Source organism: Ictalurus punctatus, chromosome 27 (genome assembly GCF_001660625.3).
Source record: "Ictalurus punctatus breed USDA103 chromosome 27, Coco_2.0, whole genome shotgun sequence".
NCBI lineage: Eukaryota > Metazoa > Chordata > Actinopteri > Siluriformes > Ictaluridae > Ictalurus > Ictalurus punctatus.
The window spans coordinates 6,569,968-6,590,482 of NC_030442.2; the positions used below are offsets into that span (position 1 = coordinate 6,569,968).

Sequence of the window (20,515 nt, forward strand, 5' to 3'; positions counted from 1 at the left end):
GCTTCCCCAACCCCTTTCTGTAAGTGTAGCCTGTTAGACATCATATACATAACATCCTGTAACAGTAACAGATGAAATATGATTTCTAGCAATATCAGTTTGGCTGTATTCACGCTTTTGGTCTCTAATAAAAATATCTCCTCTCTGACGATACTCTTGCATCCGTACAGCTATAATATATCTATCTTTTTTTTCTGTCTTTGCATCACACACACTTGTATGATCACATTACAGTATCATTGATTTATTTACAGGAAAGGATGATCATGATATTATGGCATACGAGGATATAGTGCGAGACTTTATACTGGCTGGAGCGGTCATTATAATGGCCACTTTAATCAACCTGCAGGATCACGAAATTTACTTGTTTTTTTCTTCTAAAAGACTCACAATAAAGTGGCGACAAGGTGATGTAAACCGTAGCAAATTTTTTTTTTTTTTTTTTTTAAACAAAATTATAAAGCATCCAACTGTGTATTTGGACACTAATTAATTTGGAGTGATGAAATATATGAATGACTTAATCTTATGTGAATTTACTTGGTGAATAAGTTCTAATAACTAAATCATGCAAGGTTTCTTTTTACTCCCCCCTCAACACTTTTCAAAATAATGTTACACCCCTGCTGTCTTATATTTATTATTCCTACAATTAATCACTGTTTTGCTTTCCCTATTTCATTCATTCTGGCACATTTTGACATTGTTTCCTAGTGTACACACTCATGTTACATTGAACTATGAAGGCAGGCACCCATGTGAGTGGCCACGCAACATGCCATCACATGCTTGCAAACATGTGTTCACAGAAGTATAAATCATTCCTAACATTAAGGCTGTAGGATGTATGTTGCATTACCAGTCCACACTGTCAAAGAGGAATGCTTCCCAGTGTAGATTCCTGTTAGTATATTTACATTTATTCAATTAGCAGAACCTTTTATCCAAAGCGACTTAAAATGAGGAAATACAAGCAAAGCGATATATCAAGCAGAGAACAATACAAGAAGTGCTACCATACAAGATTTATAATTAAGTTCTAGAGAAGCACAGAGTAGTGCACAGAGTAGAGGTGTAAGAGCCAGAGTCAGTGTCATTTTTTTTTTTTTTTTTTTTTTTTGTCAGGTTGGCATTTTAGGGGTTAGTTACGTGCTCACGGCAGAGGTGGGTCTTTAACTGTTCTGTGAAAATATGACAGATTCTGCAGTCCGGATTTAGGTTTGAAGTTCATTCCACCACTGAGGGATGGTTAGTTTGAAGGTTCTGGAAAGGGACCTTGAGCCATGCTCAGTAGGCGCTACTAAGCGTCGGTCATTAACCGATAATAGTAAATTAAAGCCCATATTAATTTAATAGTACCATATTAATTTAATAGTACCATATTAAAGCCCTAAAGCCTGGCACACAATCCCCAACATGGCCTCCATAATGCCCAGGCAAGCCAGTGGAAACAAGTTCCAGTATGGAAGCTGCCGCAAATGCTTTTAATATGAAACATGTATTGAAGTTTGTGCTTTGTGTTTGTAGCCATAATGAGCTAATTAATTTTATTCTGGGTACTGCTGTAGCAATCAATGAAATGTTAAGACTTGTTGAATAGTGAGGTCAAAGAAGTGATTCATACTATAGATGTTAAGAGCACATACTAAGCTGGAGCCATCTATGGGGAAAACCATGGGTTCTCTAAAATAAAATGGATTTTCTTTAAGTTCTTTAACCTAATAATAAGGCAACATTTTAAACTGCTGACAGGGACATTGCCAGTTTTCAGTTTACTGTATCCTTGCCAAGTCCTTCACACTTTCATTAAATTACACGGGTGTCTGTAGTCTGTAAATAGGGCCACGGGTTAGATGAAGTACATGAAAAGAACGGTTGGGACAACATGATGTGGTAGCTTTTGAAAGGAAGTCAATACATAGTTGTGGTGGGCTTTTGTTCTTTTTTTCCATCTTCTCTCTCACTGGCTTTGGCTCCGTCTTCCCCCCGCTTCATTGACAGCCAAATGTAATAGAATGACAGGAATTGCTGCTCCATCTCTCCTGCACAATAACCACACTTGAGGAATTCTCAAAAGAATAGTGAAGGGCAAATATGAAAAACAAACATCACAAAGAATACAACAATGCGCTCAGGATTGATAAGGGGGAACATTAAGAAGAGAACTGGCTGAGAAATATTTGACAGATACTTCAACTGATTAAAGAAGAGGAAATTATCAACACTCATATCAATCTTTTGTCTTTTAATCACCTGACTGGACCTGCCTACCACAATCTGAGATTTACAAATATTTCACTTGCTCTAACAATAATAATAATAATAATAATAAAACTCTAGCTGACAATTCTATGAATTTCAGATACTGGCTCATAATAAGTAAAATGCAGATAGAAATGTCTAACATTACATAAACCTTATGTATCAGTGCGATATTTATGGAAAACAGAAGAGATGCGATATTGATTCGAGTGTGGATCAGTATTAAATCCAGTGCCACTGTCTGACAGTTTGATTAACTACAATAAGTCGCCGTGAAATTCATATTTGGGGCTTAAATACACCCAAAGTCATTGGAATGCCAATAGTAAATATATAAATAAGACATTATTAATTAATTAATTAATTAATTGCATCAAACCTGTAAAGTCCATAGAAGGAATTTTTTTTGCACAGAGGACATTAGAGGAGACACCCTCTTAAAGCAGATACATTGATTATCTCAAGGACTGAGCTTCTTTGTTTAATAAAATAATGAACAACATCGGGCTGCAACTCTCAGCTAGTGGCTGCTTTCGGCCACTGTACTTCTAGATCAGAGGTCACCAACCCTGTTCCTGGAGATCTGCTTTCCTGAAGACTTTAGCACCAACCATAATTGTGTCCACCCTACCATCTAATCATTGCCTTAAGAAGTTCTTGATCAGCTAAAACAGGTGTGTTGGAATTTGGTTGGACATGAAACCTGCAGGAAGGTAGATCTTAAGGAAGAGGGTTGGTGACCACTATTCTAGATCATCATACAAAATATAATGTATAATGTGCTATTTTATAAGCTGCCAAATAATTAGAGATGCACCGATACTAACTTTCTCAGCCGATACCGATAACCGAGTGATATCGGCTGATACCAATGACCGATACGACAGTTCTGCCTTAAATGCCTTCCTATAAATTAATAATAATTAATTCCACAATTCCGAAAGAAATGCAAATAAAAACTTTATTCTCTTTATTTCAACAAGTTGTAACTCACAGTAACTGGTCTCATAAACAGAAAACACATTACTCTAATTAACATTCACACATGAACTAAATTTTGAAGATTAAAGTAAGAATTCTTAACTTATTGAATGTTATTAATTCATATTAACAGAATTGATTGACTGAATTCTAAAAAACCTCCTGTTAGTCTCACATTCACTCACCACAAACAAAAGCATTTCTACTTCATCATGGGAATTAGACTCGACGCTGAAACTCCCGCTTCACTCTGCTCACTTCCGGTGTAAAATCTTTATCAGTGCAGAGATTACAGAGATTACAAACTGCAGTTTTGTCGTCATTCCACATAAGACACATCATCTTTACACACAGCACGAAATCGATGTTTTCCCGCCCTCTTTTGATTGACAGGATATAATCGTCCGTGATCATCGGATGTTTTTAAACTATTGGTCAATAGCTTGAAAAGTTGCCTTTATCAGCCGATACGATTATTGGCACCGGTGCATCTCTACAAGTAGTGAGTGTGGAAGTCATATTGTTAAATTAAGAGTAAACTGGAGTGATCCATGTGATAATTACAATAAATAGGAAATAAACTAATAGACTGCTAATAGACTCCCAATACATTCTTTTTTCAATGCTTGCCATCTTCTCATACATATAACATTGTATTTGTCTTTTTTTATTTTTGATTTCTTGCCCAGTCTTCAGCCCAGTGCTGGCTCTGAATCCAGATCAGGATAAAGCCGTTTCTTAAAATGAATGACTGACTGACTGAATGAATGAATGAATGCCAGCGACATTAAAAATGGTTGCACGCTCCTTCATCTAAATGCAACCTTGAAAATGTCTGCACAAAATTCCATTGAAGGCCATATTTATATACACGATCAAATATTTAACATTTTCCTTTCCATTGTTTTAGGCCAAGGTGCTGCATAAATTTTAATAGATCCTGAATAATTTAGAAACAATAATCTTCAAGGTGAGCCTTTTCGGTCTCTCTTGTCCGCTTTGCTTCTTCTCTGGCCTACAATCTACAATCTTTCTTGCCTCTTTTTTTCTTTCATTGCGATAAAGTCTCTGACAAGTGATATATATATAATCCTTGGATAAATACAGTACACACACAGATGGCAGAAGCTGGCAGTCGCAAAATCAACACAGGCCTGATGCGGTAGTGTGCGTAATCTTTTTGGTGTGTGCGGCCAAGTCGCTGTGCTTAAGAGCATGATTAGTACAAATTGAGTTGTTGATCTTAACAAGTGTGCTCTAAGGACTTTTGAGAAGTCGAGAGATAACAGTGCTAGAGCTCTGAGAAATGCTGATGCTGACGACTATTATTATTATTATTATCATCTATATTATAACGTTGTTTATTTTACTCACCACTGGCATCATTGATCTACTGCACAGAAACACCTTTCACCATTCTCATGCATGAAAACCTTATTTTCTTCAAAGGTCATTGCAATCCATCACATGCAATTTGTCATATCACTTCTGCCCCTTCGAGCACAGGAGGGAGAAAGAGACTGCGAGAGAGACTCAATAAGACAGAAAAGAAAAAGAATAAAATGTGCAGGAAAACACAATGTCAAAACATAGCGTGTAATTACAGAGCACAGAAAGATGTCTCGAAGTGCACTTGATCGCCAAACTGCATATGTTGAATATTTGATACAACGACTTTACTAATGATAGCTTCAGGCTTTGACCAAGAACAAATTTTAATCACTGGGCAGTTCGAAAGGACAATATAAAAATAACCATTATGCTTATAAGTTTTTACACACACACACACACACACACACACACACGCACTAGACACAGCCTTGCCTACAGTCTACATCCTAACAGAAGTCTCAGCAGTCATGCCAACCAATTCCCACTACTCCTGCTGTTGCCATAGAGACGCCTTGCTTCAGGACCACACAGAGGATGTACATTAGCTTTGCTGGGCTTAGAGAAACAGTATAGAATTTACCACATACATTTGTTTTACTGACATTGTGTTCAGCCTCCTGTTGAAATCATTCTCAGTGAAACTATTTTCATATTTGGAAACTATAACACATTTTCCACTGTCGAGGACTTTTGATATGCTATCATTAGGAAAACATCTTGACCTTCTGGTTTCTCCCAAAAAATGTCCCACATACGCAGTCACACACACACACACACACACACACACACAAGATTAATTTTCAATTTACTAAGGTTCATCAGTCTGTCTAAAACATGCACTCTGCATGAAGTGAAAATTGTGGTTTATAAGTCATCATGTGGTGGTAACGGTCAAACACAGAGCCGTCAAAAAGCTCAAGAATAAAGAGGAAATGCACGTTCTTTAGGAAAGATAAAGTGCAACTAAATAAAATGACATTTGATTATTAATTGGCTGCATGCAGAATATACAACTTGGTATAAAAGTGGGCAATTCAATTGTATTTCATGTTTCTTGTGGTCAACTGTGGCTTCTATAATATTTGGATAATTGGAAATATCATAAAAAGTCCTGTGTTGTTAGACATGAGAAAACTGCTGTATGAGGTATGTGCAATGAAAAGCTGCACAACTGACGAGCAATATTAAAAGACGTAGTTTCCCGAAATAGTAGCTTCCCTAATTTCTCCAATCAAATGTCCATGTTCCCATTGCCTGTTTATAGATGTTTCCAAAGGTATGTGTTCAACAGACAGACACGCCTTTTTTGCTATTTCTCTAGACCATGGATCTTTTCAAGATGAATACAGTCAGTATTGTCTCCTCTAATGGCCACTGGCATCAGGATAATGCTGTATTTGGACATCTGGCTCCATACGGCCAGTAGAAATATGGCCAGTAAATCATATATTTCTCCTGAAACATGGACAGTCTTGAGGTATGTCACTGGTGACAGAAAAAAATTTTGTTACAAGGTGTTAATTCTAAGCATGTTATATATATCGTTATATATATACACATAAAATATACATGTAGGGTACAAAAAGTGGACCAAAGGCAAAAGATCGCCTGGGTTCTAAAAATATGAATGATCAAATGTCAAAAGCTTTTATTTCCTTGATCTAAAAAGAGACAGCTGATGGACACTTCTCCTGAGCTCATCTTGGTCATTCAGAAAATGCCAGAGGTTTTTCTAGCTCCAGTTGGTCTATCTCTGGAAGCTTTGGTAGGTCACAAAGAATCACACCAGTAGCCACAAAGTGTTTCACAGAAGGAAATTGCAAAAGACCAGATTAATTTTTTTTTTTTTTTAAAGTTTCCTTTGGCTTGTCTGTCTGAAGAAAGAAAGAAAGAAAAAAAAAACAATAGGTGCATCCATATGAATCAGTTGCGAGAGACAGGTTCTTAAGTGCTTGCTTGCTTCGTTATTTCAATAAAAACCCTTAATGGATGTTTATTCCTCTTAATGTTAACACTGCCATTTTAGGTATCAATAATGTTTGTAGAACAAGAAATTCTTAATTCAGCTCAGTTTTCATCTTCTTTTTCAGAGTTCAGGTGCTGTGTGCAATTGTGCAGCTCATATCCCACCAGTGACTTACCAAGGGGCGTTAACTGGACTGTTAATCATCCAAGGCTGAGCCCAGATTCTTGTCCATGAAAAAACTTTCAAAAACATACTTCTACATAGACTGTTTGCATGCATTTTTTTTTCCTGTATGCAAGGGCTAATTGCTTTAAAAATGTGAAAATTGGACAAAAAGTTGTATTTGTCATAAAACTTGCCTCGGTTGTTATCATTGTTTGCAGGACTACCAGATAGATAAAATCTAAAACTTTTTGACCATCTAACACGAGACTAGTTTGGTAGTTTGGTGTCACTAGTCAAGCGGAGGCACAACTAAGCTATCAGTGTATGGGTTTAGCTGCTACAGTGCCATGTAAAGTACGTTATCTGTCCTTATGCTCTGCTCATGTCATGTTCACATAGTTTGGAACTCGTATAGATATATACACACCTTGTTTTCCAGACGATGTTAGTGTTTCAGTTTCAACCTTTACTGATTTTTTTATTTTTTTTTTTTAAATCGGTGAATATCCATTTTCCCCCTCACACTAACTGACTGTGTGTGCTAGCATTTGGAAGATGTGAGACGTGTCAGCCAATAAGACACAAATATTTCCACGTATTTTCCTGTAAATCCTGTCCGATTGGTCTCGCCTCCGTTCACTGAAGATAAAAGATACAACACTCCATTCACTGGAGATACAAAATCACAACCCTGCATCTTATTTGACTGATGTTCAGTGGTGTAGTGACAAACTGCTCCAAGCAGAGAATTATTCAGGGATAAAGAAAAAAATGAATACCCAGGCCAGGTTACGCCCCTGGACTTTACTGTGGGGAACTAAATCTCATCCAGAAAAGATGAAACGAGTGAATAAAAAAAAGCGATCCTGCAGTAATCTATTATTAAAGTGCCAGTATGAGTTTTGAGACCCAGCTGACAAGACCAAGAGAATTTGTTGACTTGGAAATGCCAAAATATCTAAAAGCAGTTAAGCCTTGCCTTAGGAACATGATTAGAATTCATTTTCAACCATGTCTAACACCTGAGAAAGCATCGATTGCTATCAATATTGTGATCTAAGATGCAGTTAAATCTCCATCCAGCACAATGATCTTATGATCTGATTTTTTTTTTTAAACTATGCAATTCTGACATACATTTGGTGCATTTACAATGAAAAAGGAAAAACTGGTATTCCCCAAGGTTGAATGTACAAAATATATACAAAAATTGGCCAGCTATTATTTCTAAATCATTGGTCTAGGTATTTAAATATGATCAATATGATATGATACGATGATATGATGATATGAAGTGTACTGTAATACATGCTCACATTTGTTCAGCTCATTCCTATTCCTTTTACTCAGCTTCACTATACAACTCAGTGTACGTTTCATGCAGTACAATCACATGCTTTTTCAATCTGAAATTAAGGTTGGTTAAAAAGGACAGAGCTACCCAGTATACACTTTGCAACTCATATTCACATTTCAGTGATGGCTTTTGAACCTGTTTTTAGAAACAGTATTCATGGCAAATAATATTATGATCCTTTAAAAAGAAAAAGTCTCGACTTTGTGAAGACTTTCTCAAGGTTTGGCCTTCATTGGTTTTTGGTGGTTTCCCCTGAGATTAAAATCTTTAGCAGCATAGCTATCCTGCAAGTTCAGAACTGTAATGTCATCAGTCGGGCCTACTCAGCGTCAGATTCACACTTCCTCAACTCAACGTCATGCTCCTTTAAAGTTCATTTGTGTCACAAAGAGACACATTAGTGCCTAGTCAAGTTTAAACAACAGCGCCATGTCTATCCCCTCACACTACCCTCCTGTGGGTCAACACAGTCATCTGCAACAGCGACCCCAGTGCTGCTCACACTTTCTACACAGTCATCGATGCTACTTTGACCTGTTTCAGTACCATCTGATGCAGCAGTGGTATCAAGGCTTCAAGGGGTTACAGTAAAATGTTTCTGGTGTCAGATTCAGTAACGGTCTCAGCCAGGTGATTACTTGCTTTACCACCAGTTGAGGTGCATTTGGTACCTGCCCCATCCCCTGATGGAGAAGCCTGTCTAGTATGACAGTACAACAGAAGGTATAACAAAACAGGAACAAGAATGGAAGCACGCTTGAACGGTTGCAGAATGAGACAGTCTTGGAGAAAAAGGATTTACGAGTAACAGAATTAAAAGATTCTCCGGAAGTTCTTCATTACAGAAAACATCCTGTACAAATATTATGAACTGAAGACACACTGCAATTTGAAGTTAAATAAGAAATTTGCTACAACGCAATGTATTACTATTACATTCAACAACTGCTGCATCTGCAAAGCCACCAGTATTGCAGACGACCCCTCTCGTTGGACTCGGCAATCTGTCAGAAGGTACAGGAACATCCGTGCCACCACCAGCAGACTCCACAACAGTTTCTTCCCAGAGGCAGTCAGATTACTCAACAAACTGATGCCTCCCAAGCTCACCTGGGCTAGCCAAACAGCTAACCCCATATGACTCAACACTACTGCAACACCACACATAAAGCTGCATCAGTCACTTTTATATTATGGAACCTGTTTTTGCTGCCAATACTGCTGCTAAACTTGTGATGCTACATTACACAATAGTGTACAGTTTACAGCCCATGTTCTTTGCATTTCATTTCCTGTTCAGTGTATTTACTGTACTGTTAATTGTATTTATTGTCTTGCTCTCGTCTCACACTGTTGTGTATTTGCACTTTATGTTGTCCTGTGTACTATTCTATGTTGCACCATGGTCCTGAAGAAATGACACTTCGTTCCGTTCTATACAAGCTAGAGGAATTACAATAAAAACCTCACCTGACTTGACTTACACACCTTAGACCTTTTAAAACCTTCTAAAGGGGTTCTATTTGGAAACTTTTGTGATGGAAAACTGTTCTTAAACTAAATCAACTTTTCTAATATCATACCCTAGGTCAGCTTCAGTCCGGCACAAGCGATCGAACTCCTATTAGACGTTTAAATCACAGAGAGAGAGAGAGAGAGAGAGAGAGAGATCACTTTCCTAGGTTCTGCTCTTATGTTATGGAAGGGCGGTATTATGAAACTGATCATGTCTTAACACATGAATATGGAATTTCATAGACTAGATCCAATAACATAGGCTCTTTAAATGTCAATAGCACACCAAATTCTCCCAAGTGATTAGAAATTAAAGGAGCAGTTCCAGAACGGACTCAAAGCATTTCTGTTTAAAATAATGTTGGAGCACCATGCTCCATAAATCCCAACCATAAACACTTCTGTATATAAATCCTGCTTGTTTATTATTAACCAAAATAGCAAGCATAACTTATATGAATAGAAATAATAGCATATTCATGTCTTCCATTCTCTACCATTCATTACAGTACATCTCTGTAAAGAAAGTAAAAGTACACACCAAAGGGTCAACCTGCAAGAGTATTGATTTATTTACACATCAGCTTTAGCAAGATCTGGAATTTCAAACAGCAGAAGAGCCTCTGCAGAATTACTACACTACCTGCCATAACACACTACTCAAAATGGGTGTTTGTGTGTGTGTATTGAGGTCTCATGAGCATCTCAGGCTGAGTGGGTGTGTGTGTGTGTGTGTGTGTGTGTGTGTGTGTGTGTGTGTGTGTGGTGACCATTCACAGGGCACATGGATGATGGAAGGCTATTTACTGTAACTAAGCGTTATGTGTGTCCCTGTGAGGATTCTGTCCAATGTGTGCTGCTCAAGGCTGCTCAAACACAGGGATCAGGACATTGAACTCATACGTCATACTGTACTATAGCTGCACTAAACCTTTTAAATGTTGAGAATATTTAATTAATAAAATTAAATTAAATATCTACATCTGAATGATCCCAATTCCTATTTGTAGTCTTTGTCTAATGCAACAAAAAGCTAGTTTCTAAAACCGACTGTGTAAAGAACTCATGTAGGATAATAGATCAACATAAACATACATGATTTGTGTATATTTATTTTCATTTAATTATTTTTAAAGGTGGAGCTTATTGGAGTCTTTTTTCTCTGGCTGAATCAGAATTTTGAATTTTGGGCCTGTAATTCACCACGTAGGTTGTACAAAGCCAACCGTGTTAGAGCCTATTAGCTGTGCATACAATATAGTAAATATTTGGGACTCAGTGTAACTACGTGTACGAGACTCAAATAAAAATAGTTCTGTCTGAAGCTGAAAATGACAGATTTTTATGTAGTGAATGAGTGAATAACTCAAGTTAAATATCAGGAATGTGTATCATTATTGCATTACGTTCAATGGCTGTAGGTGTATAAAATTCGGAGCCAATAATAATGAAATGCAGGAAAATACGAAAATCTTATTTCAGTGCAATAGTATAGGAATTTGACATGTTTGTACTGTAACACACATACTGTAGTATGACCTGAGGCTGTGCCAAGCTGTTGAGTGAGAGTGTGTATGTGTGTGTGTGTGTGTGAGAAAGAGAGAGAGAGAGAGAGAGAGAGAGAGTGAGTGAGTGAGAGTGTGTGAGTGTGTGTGTGAGTGTGTGAGAGTGAGAGAGTGTAAGAGTGAGAGAGTGTGACAGTGAGTGAGTGAGTGTGTGTGTGTGTGTGTGTGTGTGTGTGTGTGTGTGTGGTCCTGCTCTTACCTTGACCTTTTCCTGAAGTTTTCCGAGGCGGACGGTGCCCTCCAGGATGCGGGTAAGGGTGCCCTGCTTGTCTTTCTCCAAACATGAAGCCTGAGGATGGAAATAGGAAATAGGATGGATTACATAGTTAGAGAGAGAGAGAGAGAGAGAGAGAGAGAGAGAGAGAGAGAGAGAGAGAGAGAGAGAGAGAGAGAGCAAGAGAGAGAGAGAGAGCGATAGAGAGAGAGTGAGAGAGTGAGAGAGAGAGAGAGTGAGAGAGAGAGAGAGAGAGAGAGAGAGAGAGAGAGGTATTGAGGAGAGAGTATAGAATGAGACGAGTTAGCAAGAACAGAAGACAGTCATAAAGAGAAATAATGAAAATGAGACAAAAACCGATCAAGAGAAAGCTCAATTAGAGGCGCAGGGAAAATATAAACAAGCATGGGCAAATGTTGCAGTTAAACAGGGAGGGAAAGAAAAAGAAATAAATGGAGCTTTCAATAAAGACAAATAACACAAATAAGGCAGCTCCAGTTAAAGCTTTAGGACACTGAATCGGATATATTGCTGTCTAATGGCATACTGAGTTACATAATGCGCAAAAACAAAAAAGAACAATCAATAGATAGCCTGCATTGTTCCTGTGCACACAGTGTTCTGTGGTAAATTCAAGATGGTTTAATTGCATTAACCAGGATGTCAATACCAATGATCAAGTATAATCTAACAAATTAAGCATAATATAATCTCATTAGCTGTTCAAATTAGGTGTGTGCTGCCACTGCAGGAGTGTGATTTTCAATAAGGTCTGTCTGCAGATCACGTCTTTGAGTGCATAACGTGAGTGCGTCATTGAGTTTATGCATAAAAATCTTAAAGACCATTTCTTTGAAATCATATACATTGTGTGGCCAAATGTTTGTCGACACCTGATCATCCCACCTATATGTGGGCCTTCACCAAAATGTTGTACACATTTTTATAGAATGCCTTCGTATGCTGTAGCATTGAGATTTCCCTTCACTGGAACTAAGAGGACCAAACCTGTTCCAGCATGACAATGCCCCTGTGTACAAAGTATGGTCCATGAAGACATGGTTTGCCAAGGCTGGCAAACATCTGGAATGGGCTGTTCTAAAAGCACATACCTTTGGCCTATACAGTGTATAAAGGTCTATGAATATAAAGAAGGTAGGCGTCGGCATTCGTAAAAGCACATACATCTTCACAGAACTTCATGTTCTGGCCCATCATGTGGTCTGGTATGTATGGTTAGATAATTTTAATTACTATAACGATAAGGAGATAATAAAAGAGATACATGTATTTCTTCATATCTGTGCTGATTTCTGTTACTTACAGTAGCCTCTACAGTGTATCACCTCATCAGTGTCATCTAGATAGCATTAGCAGTGAAGAATATAAACATTTAGAACATATAACACACACACACACACACACACACACACACACACACACACACACACACATTATATATATATATATATATATATATATATATATATTATATATATATATATATATATATATATATATATATATATATATATATATACACACACACACATTATATTATATATATATATATGTTATAAATGTTTATATTCTTCACTGCTAATGCTATCTAGATGACACTGATGAGGTGATACACTGTAGAGGCTACTGTAAGTAACAGAAATCAGCACAGATATGAAGAGATGCATGGATCTCTTTTATTATCTCCTTATCGCTATAGTAATTAAAATTATCTAACCATACATACCAGACCACATGATGGGCCAGAACATGAAGCAGTTACTGTTACCACCCTGAAGTTGATTGTTTTCCTATAACAGCATGTCTGAAATGTTCCAGTCCTCTTATACCACAGCAATTTCCAATCCCAAACTATTTTAATTTACTAAAGAATCATACTGTTCATCCTTTTATTGTTTAACATTTAATTATGTTACTTCCCTGCTCCTAAATTTGTGTGCATTTAGTCATGGCCGGAATAAACATTCCCCGATGCTTAAATAGTTTAGCAAATATTTAAGCAAAAGTCAAATAATACATGTCTTAAATTCTCTTACTTAGTTCCTGTGTTAACATTACTGTGTTAATATAACATTATGTATATCAATGTATATTAATGCTATAATTTTTGTTCTTTTGATGCTACCTAATCCTGTACATAACATTAATTAAATGAACGTTAATCAAACATTTTATATCAGAACATGCCTAGTAGCAGATGAATAGTGATAGACTGATGGAATGCTAGAGTGACTGATGACTGGTAGTATGCTGTTTGTTATGTGCCTGCTCATGTAGACATCGCCATTAGACAGCAGATACAGTTCAGAGAACTGAGTGAGACATGATATATTACAGAGCTCTGAGAGTTACATTTCCAGGACCGCCAGTAACTCAAGCGTAGTAGGGGAAACCAAGCAGAACTCAGCAGAGTCTGATGTTTTCATTTCAGTTCATTTTCCAATTTTTCCAAGAATGAAAAATACCTGGGTGTATTTAGGTTAGACACTGTTTTCTTATAAGTTTGATGTACAAAAGTAACAGAATTGTTTTTTTGTTTTGTTTTTTCAAAAGACTGTCAGCTGATTAGTTTTTGAACCATCCTTTTACCTTCAGGCCTCTAAATTGGACTTTTCCCCTCAAATTCCATTTAATTTTATTTATATAATGATATTTAATAACAGACATTGTCAGAAAGCAGCTTTACAGATATCCAAATATTGAGGTGACCAAGCCAGAGGTGACAGTGACAGGAAAAACTCTCTGAAAACCTTGAGAGGACCCAGACTCAAATGGGAATCCATCCTCTTCTAGGTGACACCTGATAGTGGGGTTATAAATCATTACAGTATACAGTTATAGATAGGAAGATAAGGCAAACAGTAGTAAGTGTGAGTCCTGGGATGGTGATTACAGCAGTAATTCTTAGGTTAGATTATCCACTAAACCAAAAGTGAGACTTCGGCATAAAGTATTTTTATGAAGTGCAAAATTTAGGACATCCATGTTGTACCAAACGGAAGTAGAAAATCAGAATTATTCAACCAGGTCCGAGGATGAGAGGAGCCACAGCGGTAGAAGGTGCCGGGATCTGGCACTAGCATCATATCAGGAAACACATACATGTACATGATCTGACCGTAATACCTTTTGCTATTACTATTCTCTCATATTTAAACATTGTAGGTTAGAAATGGCAAGGCATTTCAGGCTGTTCTGTATCCCTGAACCAGAAACAAGTTATTTCAAGTCTTTTCTAAGCCCAGTCACATAACCTACTTTAAAAACTTGGCTCAAGAGTGAAAATAAACCCTTTTTGGCCAGTGAAAGAGTCTGGTGATGCCTACTAATATTAGCACTTGACATCCAGTATGTGACAGGTTGGGCACAAGTGTATTTTTCTTCCTTACACGTTGTGCTTGTTTGTGTGTGTATGTGGGGGGGGGGTATGTTTGTGTTTGCTACCATGTGTATGAGTTGGTCTCTCTCGTACGTGGTTTTCTCTGCAAGCATCACAATGCTGGTGAGGTACTTGTGGGCTACGAGCTCCTTCTCTAATGAATCTTCAATCTGCTGCTTCAGAAGATCGATACGCCTCTGAGCCTTTCTACAGAGAGAAAGAAAGTTAGAAAAGAAGACAAAGGAGAGTGCGGCAATGAATATTAACACATATGATAATGGCTCCAATCTTTTTATTAGTCATTCCATGCTCTGCACATCTTGTGCTTTCTCAAACACTGCTGATTTAACTCTTTAGAAGCCACATCCAAGTCTAAAACAAAACAATGTACAAAGAGCATGTGGAACAAGAAACCTCTCATGAGCAGGATCAGATAATATTGCAAAACAAGGTACGTGTGTTGGAAAACATCTCTAAAATTGTATGTTGAATCAGAGGCATGTGCACCTGTGTGCCTGGCGTGCCAGCTGGAGCTCACTCTCCAGGTGTTTGATGTGTGCATTGAGGTCATTTTTCTCTAAAAGAAGAGTCTTTTTCTCAGCCTGCAGGGTGGCCACATGATCTCGCAGTGCCTCCACTTCGGTACACTTCATCTTCTCCTCTTCTTCCAACTTCCTACACACAATGCATAAACAAACAGACAGGTGACCTTTTTTTAAATGGTCAATTTTTGACCAAGCTTAATATCCACGTATCCCCTTAGAGTGAAGCATCACTACAAATTAAGCCAAACGTCTTCTGACTGATAACTTTATCCCATGATAAAACATTTTTACCCTGATGGGATAGGTCTCATTCAGGATAACCCCGCCCCCATCCACAGGGCATGAGGGTTCTCTGAATAGTTAGATTAGTATGAAAATGATGTGAAATCATGTGCTATGGCCTAAAGAGTCACAACATCTCAGCCCAGTTGAACACCTATTTTGGAGTGATGTGTTAGACAATGTTCTCAACCACCATCATCAAAAATACCATTGGAGGGAATTGTTTCGTAGACTGATGTTCATATCTCCAGGACAGTTCCAAAGACTTGGAGAATCTATGCCAAGGTGCACTGAAGCTGTTCTGACAACTTGTGGTGGCCAAAAACCATATTAAGATACAGTCAGGAAAATCAGGAGCACTGATGTTATGCTCCTGCAGCCATTTGTGGGTTGATTTCCAAGTCTTAGCCTCAAAATTAGTTTTTGGACTAAAATATCCTGATATTTAGTAGAATTCAAGATGCCACCAATCTTCACAAGACTTGCTGCAAAACAGTTCCAAGGTGTTTTTCTTCCTGTTCTAGAGGTAACAATATAGTTTCTGGAGACAAGAGAAGAACATTTGAATCATTGTGTGTAATGTTTGTTGTTTGAGCCCATTCTCTTATTCTCTCTGCAGATCATAAAACCACCACAGTGTCCCTCCAAGCAGTAAACTCCCGGACTTGGACAAGATGGTAGATAAGTAGCTGGTAGAAAGGATGTATGCATCATTTTAAAAGAATCATCTTTACTGGCCAGATAATTCCTGAACTTACAAAATATCTATTTGAATTTTGTACATTATTGATCCTAATATGTATGTGTTTTTTTTTTTTTTAACATACCATTTGAGTTTGTCTATGGTGGTGGTGTGCTCAACACGGCTGACCGAGTTCTCCAGGGCTGAACTAGCTTTCTGAAGCTTCATCTTCAGCACAGAGAGCTCTTTATGTGTTACCTCTAACTCAGTCTCCAGGTTCTGCTTCTCAGCCTCCAACAACATGACTTGTTTTGACACCCTACACACTGTAAAGAGAGACGTGAAGAGTTCAAATCACAGAATGGCTCCAAGGAATGGCTCCTGAAACAGCTACAAGAAAAAGGCAAATAATAATTTTTAAGAATAAAACTTAAAGCATTAAACCACTAGAGAGACTCTCGTTCGCTAATACAATATGAAAGATAACCGTGGATTTTCTGGTATTTTGTTCAGCATACCAAATACACTTGCAATCAAAATTATTCAGCCCCCATTGCAAATCAGGTTTATTGTCAAAATTTACGGACTTTCAGCTGAAATGAACAAATCAAACAAAAACAACTGAAATAGCAACTGAAATCGTTCGACACAATGAATGTTTCAAAGGCTTCTCAAAATTAAACTGAAAATGCAAATTATATATAATTTATATGTATAAATTATATATATATAATGTATATATATATATAATATAATTACATTATATATATATATAAATATATATGACTTCTCCAGTTTCAAAATTATTTAACCCCTTCACGGTAAGCATCTTTAGTAATTAGTAGAGCACCTTTTTGCAGTTATGACCTGCTGCAAACGAGATGCATAGCCAGACACCAGCTTATGGCAGCATTCCTGAGGAATATTAGCCAATTCCTCATGAGCATTGGTCTCAGTTCAGTAATATTCTTGGGTTTGCATGCTGCAACTGCCTTCTTTAAACCCCACCAGAGATTCGAGTCATGTGGGGTTCATGGGGTTTAAGTCATCTGACTGTGATGGCCCTGTAGAATCTTCCAGGACTTCTTCTGCAACTAAGCCTTAGCGGAATTTGAGGTATGCTTGGGATCTTTGTTCTGTTGGAAGGTCCCAAGCTTCAGCTTCCTCACAGACAGGATGGCATTTTCTCCTAGGAATTACAGATACTTCAATGAATCCATCTTGCCTTCCACATGCTGCAGGTTTCCAGTGCCAGAGGATACAAAGCAGCCCCAGAGTATCACTGAGCCGCCACCACCATGCTTCACTTTGGACAGAGTGTTCTTTCTTCATTCTTCTTCCTCCAGACATACCGCTGATCCATCGTGCCGAAAAGTTCTAGTTTTGTTTCATCCCTCCACAGAACAGAATCCCCAAACTTCTGTGGCTTATTTATATGATTTTGAGCCGACTTTTGTGCTTTTGGAAAAGTAGTGGTGTACATCTTGGAGTTCTGGCATGGAAACCTTCTGCATTTAGTACGTACCTTACTGTGCTCACTGAAACCTCAGTGCCTGTTGCCACCAAGTCTTGCTAGAGGTCTTTTGCAGTCACTCGAGGGTTTTTCACAACCTGCCTTCTCAGAAATCTGGTTGCAGCCATTGATAGCTTCCTTTTTCTGCCCCTTCCAGGTAGTGTACACTCAACAAACCCCTAGCCAGTTCAGGTATTTCATATATTTTTTGCCCCTAGCAAGTTCAGGGATTTCATGTGTTCCAACTCAAGCACACCTGGTGCAACTAATGAAGCCCTTGATTAGATGGATCAGGTGTGCTTGAGACAACACCCGTTTTGCATATTTGTGCTGCTATTCAGGGGGTTGAATCATTTTGAAACTGGAGAAGTCATTATAAGTTGCATTTTCAGTTGAATTTGGGGAAACCACTTGAAGCATTCGTTGTGTTGAACTATTTCAGTTGCTTTTGTTTGATCTGTTCATTGCAAACAGCTGAAAGTCTGTAAATTATGACCATAAACCTGATTTGCAACAGGGGTTGAATACTTTTGATAACAACTGTACTTACTCCTGAAACACAAACAGATCTCTCTCTCTCTCTCTCTCTCTCTCTCCATGTGTGTGTGAGTGTGTGTATTTTACCTTCTTGTGTGTGTTTGGTGTGTGTCTCCTTGGCTTTATCATGCTGCAGTTCCAGCTGTTCTATGAGCACCTGATTCTCCTCCAACACTAACCTTGCCTGATCCTGCAACTGCTTCCTACACACACACACACACACACACACACACACACACACACACACACACTGAGTGAGTTTAATGAGGAGCGCACCTGTGGTTGTATTTAAGGGCCTACCTGTAGAGCCTCTGAAAATAATGATGGATGTCCAGTTCCTCTTTAGGGGCAATTATATATATATATATATATATATATATATATATATATATATATATATTATATTATATATATATATATATATATATATATATATATATATATATATATATATAACCTGTAGATATGACCAGTTTCTGTACAAACAATTGCATGCAATATAAAACAAACTGGAACCACACAGACACTGCAGCATTCAGGATTTTTTTAAACTGTCAGATGAAACAAAAATGTAACTGTTTTCCCATAATGATCAGCACTAAGTACAGAAGACCATCCCAACAATGAAGCATGGAGGTGGCAGCGTCACATTGTGGGGCTGCTTGCTGGAAAAGAGACTGCTGCACACAGTGGAAAATAGATGGCATTGTGAAGGAGGATAATCTAGAAATACTGAAGCAATACCTCAAGACATCTGCCAGAAAGTTAAAAGTGGCTCATAACAGTGTCTTCCAGTAGGATAATGATCCTAAGCATACCTCCAAAGTTGACAACAAAGACAACGAAGTGAAAATATTGGAGCGGCCATCACAAAGGCCTGATCTGAATCCCTTACAAAATTTGTGGATTGAACTGAAAAAGTGTGTCCCAAATCTGACTGAGTTACACCAGTTCTGTCAGGAAGAATGGGCAAAAATCCCAGCACTATTGTTAGAAGTCTGCGGAAGGCTACCCCAAGCACTCGATTCAAGTTAAACGGCAATGCCTACTGAAAATTTGATAACAAATCTGCCTCTTAGCTATTATTTTGAAATGACGTCTTATAGAAATAAAGCAGATACACAATTTGATTTAACACAGGAAATGTATGGTAACTGAAATGTGTTATGGCTTCAACTGTATATTCATGTTTTCATACAGCATGTACAAATTCATAGAGGATTTATATAGTGTACATAAAGAAAAAAGATAATTACATGTTATAGCTTTCTAAATAAGTTCTTATTCTGATGGTTTCAATGAGAACCGCTTTCAGAAAAGATATGCATTTTCCTGTACCTTAACAAGACCATAATAAACATCAACAAGTTTGCAAATATTTGTATGAATAGAACTGCTAGAACTGCTAGAATAACAAGCATACTCTGAATAATCTAAGATCAGGGTCAAACCAAGGACCCTGGACCTATCTGGTAGAATCAATCCACGACTGTCTCTAGAGACTACAGCTTCAGAGGGAGAGATGCAGTTTGCTATGCATGAAAATCTAATTCCATCTTATTTAGTATGGAACAATTGTGAAGCATTACTGTGTTTTAAAATATATGTGTGCTCCAATAAGAAAATATCATCTTTTAGGATGACTGATTTACCAGGGGTGAGTGCATGCATGCTTGAGAGCTTTCAAATCAGAAGATTCACAGCTGAGTGGGGGAACGCCCGGGCGGTTTACTTCTCAAGCAGTGAAGTATTCCTGAGTCATCGCCCTGTGACCACGACCTCATGTGGATAGCCTAGAACACTTGCCTTGCCATACATATTGAATGGGTTTTTTCCTGTTTTTCATCATACATACACGCAGACCACTTGTTCATTACCTGGAATGTCTATATATATGCAACAGACTTGTTTTTGCTTAGCTTGAAAAGTCCGTCATGTTTCTGTTGATTTTAATTTTTTTGCTGAGTTATCATCATGGTTTTGCAATTCTCCCTTGTTTTGCTTGCCTGTTTTTGACCGTTCTTTCCCTGCCTTCCAGTGCTTTATCACAGACAAAATTAACCACTTAACACATCCCGTATTTTTTAAGGTGACAGTACAAAATACTTAATTCTTTCTCAAAATAAATTATTGCAT

The 20,515-nt window shown here is 37.8% G+C and overlaps 1 protein-coding gene across 5 annotated transcripts in view; it reads right to left on the reverse strand.

Annotated features, from left to right (window-relative positions):
* cep89 (centrosomal protein 89) overlaps positions 1 to 20,515 on the reverse strand; it is a 116,296-nt gene that overhangs the window by 57,803 nt on the left and 37,978 nt on the right. For 3 of the 5 annotated variants that reach the window (XM_053676614.1, XM_053676618.1, XM_053676616.1), the window contains 5 exons: positions 18,467 to 18,582; positions 16,475 to 16,655; positions 15,328 to 15,495; positions 14,886 to 15,027; positions 11,406 to 11,495 (listed from right to left, as the gene is read on the reverse strand). In XM_053676614.1, coding sequence (XP_053532589.1) covers positions 11,406 to 11,495; positions 14,886 to 15,027; positions 15,328 to 15,495; positions 16,475 to 16,655; positions 18,467 to 18,582 — 697 coding nt within the window. The remainder of the gene's footprint in view (positions 1 to 11,405; positions 11,496 to 14,885; positions 15,028 to 15,327; positions 15,496 to 16,474; positions 16,656 to 18,466; positions 18,583 to 20,515) is intronic. The other 2 variants (XM_053676615.1, XM_053676617.1) reach the window with 1 other exon arrangement.